The following is a 5925-nucleotide window of genomic DNA, read 5'->3' on the forward strand; positions in this document are numbered from 1 at the left end:
ATAAACACACAGGAACCTGAAACACCTGGGACCAATCAAGGGTGGAGAAACGAAAGACAAAAGACAAGGACAGGGCAAGGACAGAAGCAAAAACAAGAGCACATGGTGCATAGCGCCATGGGAACAGTCACACCAAGGGGGGGGGGGGGGGGGGGGGGGGGGTAAACAGGGTGGAGGGGGGAACCATGACAGTATTTCAACTGACAATGACAACAAGGTGCACCAATGCTGGGTTTGGAATTCAAAGACAACTGTGACAGCAAATCCAACCATTGCACAACCAGTGCTGTACTCCTGTAGACAGGGTGATGTAAGGGACGTGAAGTGACGCTGGGCTCCGGTCCCATGCTGTGTGTGTGTGTGTAATGCTTACTCTTAGTTTGTCAGTGTGCTGCTAAAGAGTCCCCGAAAGCCCCTTTCATGTTCAATTTTTTTCATTTTTCATCTTCCTAGCAGTGTTTTGTTATTTCTGTTTTTGTTGACCCCTGACTAAGAAACAACCTTTGAATGATGTGTTTCGCCTGTTGATTTGCAATGTTTCATATTGCACTGAAAAGCTTATATGCATCATCTCATATTGTTAGATTCTTGTGTTCTTTTGCAAATAAGTGTTTTCATGTTTGTGCATTTTGCATGTTCACAGATAAATCAACAAATCCACAGATTTGTTTCCCTCACAAAACATTTACAACCTGCATCAATATATATGTGTAAGTAAGTCTTTAACACAAAATCTAAATAGAAATAAACACCAGTGTCACGTATGGCCTCGCCCTCCTCCCTTAGCAGTCACTATATATGTATTTAGTATACAGTAATGGTGCATATAATGGTGTATATGTATGTAGTATACAGTTATGGTGTATATAATGGTGTATATGTATGTAGTATACAGTAATGGTGTATTTAATGGTGTATATGTACAGTATGTAGTATACAGTAATTGTGTATATAATGGTGTTTATGTATGTAGTATACAGTAATGGTGTATTTAATGGTGCATATGTACAGTATGTAGTATATAGTAATGTGTATATAATGGTGTATATGTATGTAGAATACAGTTATGGTGTATATAATGGTGTATCAAATCAAATCAAATCAAAGTTTATTTGTATAGCGCTTTTCACAACACATGTTGTCACAAAGCGCTTTACAGGATTTAAAAGGTTAACAATACTATGGGTCCAGAACCCTAATGAGCAAGCCAAAGGCGACAGTGGCGAGGAAAAACTCCCTATGATGGTGGGGAATAGGAAGAAACCTCGGGAGAACCAAGACTCAAAAGGGAACCCATCCTCCATTGGGCGGCCCGTTAACACACAAATTACACAAAATACAGACAAATACACAAGCCACACACAAATCACACAATCAGACTAAGTAAAGGTAAAAATGAAAGTTCTGGGTTTTGATATTGTCATTGCAAATGTCTGTTGATGAACGCCAGGCTTTCATTCCATGTCGGAGCAGCGATGCTGGTATTGTAGGCTCCGACTGCAGTGTTACTCTCCAGGTGAACCTTGGAGAAAAGATACGAGATGTAGTAAATATGTAACAAATTAATCAAAGGCCAAACTAAACAGATGAGTCTTTAATCGAGTTTTAAACATTGAGACTGTGTCTGAGTCCCGAATAGAGGCAGGAAGATTATTCCACAATTGTGGAGCTTTAAAAGAAAAGGCTCTTCCACCTGCTGTGATCTTTTTGATCCTAGGAACAGTTAATAACCCTGCGTCCTGTGAGCGAAGTGAACGCGCTGGGTTATATTGTTCAATAAGTTCACTAAGATAGTCTGGAGCTAAGCCATGCAGCGTTTTATATGTTAATAAAAGTATTTTATAGTCAATACGGAATCTAATTGGCAGCCAGTGTAATGACGATAGTACGGGACTAATGTGATCAAACTTTTTAGTTTTTGTTAAAACTCGTGCTGCTGCGTTCTGAACCAGCTGGAGTTTGTTTATCGATTTACCAGAACATCCAGCTAAGAGACTGTTGCAATAGTCTAAACGAGAGGATATGAATGCATGGATTAGTTTTTCTGCATCACTAGTATTTAATATGTTTCTAATTTTGGCAATGTTGCGCAAGTGAAAGAACGCTACCCTAGTTATATTATTAATATGTGTATTGAACGAGAGATCTGGGTCTATTGTGACGCCCAAGTTCTTTACCTCTGCGCTGGGGGTTATAGTAAAAGAATGTAGATTCAATGCTACATTATGTATCTTGTCTCTCGCAGCCCTAGACCCAACTATTATTAATTCTGTTTTATCGGGATTTAGTGCTAGAAAGTTACACGCCATCCAATGTTTAATCTCTTCTACACATTTCTCTATTTTACTGTTTGCGCCTAAATCATCGGGTTTTGCCGATAAATATAGCTGAGTGTCGTCTGCGTAGGAATGGAAACTGATGTCGTGCTTATGCATAATCTCGCCTAGGGGTAACATGTACAGTGTGAATAGAAGTGGTCCTAGGACTGTCCCTTGTGGGACACCGTATTTAACCTGCACAGATTTAGAGGTTTTATTATTAACACTTACACATTGGAAGCGGTCAGTCAAATATGATCTAAACCAGGAGAGTGCGACTCCTTTAATACCTACCGTGTTTTCTAGTCTATCCAGCAAAATGTTGTGGTCTACAGTATCAAAAGCTGCACTAAGATCTAACAGTACAAGGAACGAGACTAGCCCATTATCGGCCGATATTAGTAAATCATTCACTACCCTGAGTAAAGCTGTTTCAGTGCTGTGGTTTGGTCTAAATCCTGATTGGAACTTTTCATGGATACTATTTGATTGGAGATGGTGGTTTAACTGATTGGAAACTGCTTTTTCTAAAATTTTAGAGATAAATGGGAGATTAGAAATGGGTCTATAGTTGGCTAGAATCTGCGGATCTAGATTCTGTTTTTTAATCAAGGGTCTAATTACGGCGCATTTTAATTGTTTGGGCACGTACCCTAGGTTAAGGGAACAGTTAATCATATTAAGTAAGGGCCCTGCAATGGCTGGGAGTAGGTCTTTAAATAGACGGGTTGGAACTGGGTCGAATATACATGATGTAGGCTTAGATGAATTAATCAGTGTTGTGAGCTCTTTTTGCGATATAGGATCGAAGACATTTAGCTCGGTAATATTTTTGGATGCATAGTTACTAATAACTAAACTACTGGGGTTGGATTGGAGGTTAGGCTGCAATGTATTATGACTCTGTAGTCGGATATTATCTATTTTATTATTAAAAAAGTTTAAAAATTCATCGCTAGTGTGTGTAAGTGTTGTATTAGAACTAGTGTCGTTGATATTTCTTGTTAGCTTTGATACAGTCGCGAAGAGAAATCTAGGGTTATTTTTGTTGTTTTCTATTAGTGTCGAATAGTATGCGGCTCTAGCTTTTATTAAGGCATGTTTGTATTTGACTATGGCGTCTTTCCATGTGATTCTAAACACTTCTAGTGAGGTGGATCTCCATTTTCGCTCCGCTGCTCGAGCTGCCTGTTTTAGAAGACGGGTGTGGTCGTCATACCATGGTGCAAGCTTTTTCTCCCTAATTAATTTTGTTTTAACTGGAGCTACACTGTCTAAGGTATTGCTGAGTGTGTAATAAAACTGTTGTGTTGCCTGTTCTAATTCATTGGGCTGCAGTGGCATAGTGTTCGGTAGCTCTGGTAGTAAGTTTATAAATGTTGCTGCAGTGTCGGATGTGATAGTGCGCGTGGTTTTTGTATGGCGCATCTGATGTACATCGTATAAAGCCATTTCATATATTAGTAGGGAATGATCTGAAATGGCGTCATTTTGGGGGATGACTGCCAAATGTTCTATGTTTAATCCGTAAGTAAGTATTAAGTCTAAGGTGTGTTTACAGCGGTGGGTAGGCCCTGTCACATTTTGGGCTATACCTACTGAATCTAGTATGGAGTCGAACGCGATTTTCAGTGGGTCTGATTCATTTTCATAATGAATGTTGAAATCACCCACAATTACAAATCTCTCGATGGTTAAGACTATTTCCGAAAGAAACTCAGCAAATTCCTTAAGAAATTCTGAGTAAGGACCCGGCGGTCGATAGATGGTCACTAGTTTAAGCTTTGTTTTATTGCCTATAAGATTATTGCCTATTTCACCTATCAGAGCCTCGAATGAGTTAATAGAGGTGGTTGGTTTTACAGTAAAACCTATATCTATGTCATATATTGTGGCTACTCCACCTCCACGCCCTGTGATACGGGGCTGATGAACATAACTGTATCCAGGAGGAGCTGCTTCATTAAAACTTACATATTCGTCCACTCTAGCCCATGTCTCTGTTAAACAGAGTGCATTTAGTCTGTTATCTGTGATTATTTCGTTTACTATCACAGCTTTTGATGCAAGCGATCTAATGTTTAAAAGTCCTAGCCTTAGCTTAATATTGCTGCTTACTTCGCGTTGATTATTTAATTTAATTTTAATTAGATTTTTAAAACATATCGCCCTGTTATTCTTATACCTGCCACGGCTAACAGACACAGTCTCAATGGTTTGGTAGTTAGGGAAGTAAGTTCTACTTAGCTGATTTGCGTGGTTTGTTGTGGCTGGTCAGGCTCGGCGTAGCACGTCCTCGATGTTCCGGGAGAGGACTGCCGAGCCTAGGCGACTGGGGTGAAGTCCATCTCGGCGGTAGAGTGACGGACGCTCACGGAAACTCTCCCAGTTGTCGACGTAGTCCACGCCGACGCTGCCACAGGTGTCCCGGAGCCAGCTGTGGAGACAGAAAAGACGGCTAAACAACTCGCACCCTCGCCGGAATGTTGGAAGCGGACCGGAGACAACAAGCCTGGCCGACGTCTTCTTCCGTGCGGTGTCCAGAAGCGAGCGGTAGTGGTCCTTCAGGATCTCGCTGCGCCGGGCGAAGGTGTCGACAGCCCCCACGTGAAGGACGACGGTGCCGAAGTCATCTCGCTGCTTCAGCGCCGAGGGAAGCCGCCTGGCCACGTCCAGGACACGAGCGCCTGGAAAACAGGACACAGTGGGGTTTCTCTTTGCGCCTGGCAGATCGACCTTCAAGTGTCGTGTAATCGAGTCGCCGATAACGAGGATACCGCCTTTATTCTTCTTTGGTGCCGGCGCTGGTGAGGGCGAGGTGGAGGACCCGGAGCTGAGCACCTCGAACGGGTTCGCAGAGGAGAAGTCCGGCTGAGGTAGGGGTGACGACGCCGGCTGCCTTCCGCGTCCTCGCTGGCGCTCCCAGCCTGGAGCACGGGTCAAGATGGCAGTCGCGCTGAGCCGCCGTGACGAGGGAGTGGAGACGGCCGAGTAGGCAGCGTCGCGGGCGGCCTCGAGCCTGGTCTTCTCCTGGGTGAGCTCCGCTTGCTTCTCCAGAAGACGCTCGATCTGTCGACCCAACTTCTCCAGCTCCGAGCCGAGCTTGACGAGAGCCCGTTCCTCCGCGGTAGCCATGAAAAACAGGGGAGACCAAACAGAGGGAGAAAGAGAGAAACAGAGGGAGAGAACAGAGGGAGAGAACAGAAGGAGGGAACAGAAATTAGTTAAAATAATTAGATGTCGGTAAATGTATTACACTGATTTAGAATCGTAGTGTTTAATGTAAGTGTATTAGGCTATAGCTAAGCTATGCTAATTTGATAGTGAATCGGCGTTTGCGTGCGAGCGTGCTGCCGTGCGTCGTGAAACAGGAAGCAGGAAGCTGTATACAAGTATATGTATGTAGTATACAGTTATGGTGTATATAATGGTGTATATGTATGTAGCATACAGTAATGGTGTATTTAATGGTGTATATGTACAGTATGTAGTATACAGTAATTGTGTATATAATGGTGTTTATGTATGTAGTATACAGTAATGGTGTATTTAATGGTGCATATGTACAGTATGTAGTATATAGTAATGTGTATATAATGGTGTATAT

The 5925-nt window shown here is 42.5% G+C and overlaps 1 protein-coding gene across 3 annotated transcripts; it reads right to left on the reverse strand.

Moving 5' to 3' along the window:
- Window positions 1-1099: 1099 nt before the first annotated feature.
- LOC143512308 (uncharacterized) lies at window positions 1100-5694 on the reverse strand. 3 transcript variants are annotated; one of them, XM_077002452.1, is made up of 2 exons: window positions 4562-5692; window positions 1100-1522 (listed from the first exon to the last, which is right to left on the reverse strand). In XM_077002452.1, the coding sequence occupies exon 1, from the start codon at window positions 5451-5453 to the stop codon at window positions 4593-4595; it is 861 nt and encodes a 286-aa protein (XP_076858567.1). In that variant the 5' UTR covers window positions 5454-5692; the 3' UTR covers window positions 1100-1522; window positions 4562-4592. The 3 variants fall into 3 exon arrangements, with proteins under 3 accessions (XP_076858567.1, XP_076858568.1, XP_076858569.1); XM_077002453.1 differs by lacking the exon at window positions 1100-1522 and having other exon boundaries at window positions 2945-4755; window positions 4840-5694; XM_077002454.1 differs by lacking the exon at window positions 1100-1522 and having other exon boundaries at window positions 2945-5005; window positions 5096-5690.
- Between the last annotated feature and the right edge of the window lie 231 nt (window positions 5695-5925).

Source organism: Brachyhypopomus gauderio, chromosome 4 (assembly GCF_052324685.1).
Source record: "Brachyhypopomus gauderio isolate BG-103 chromosome 4, BGAUD_0.2, whole genome shotgun sequence".
Classification (NCBI taxonomy): domain Eukaryota; kingdom Metazoa; phylum Chordata; class Actinopteri; order Gymnotiformes; family Hypopomidae; genus Brachyhypopomus; species Brachyhypopomus gauderio.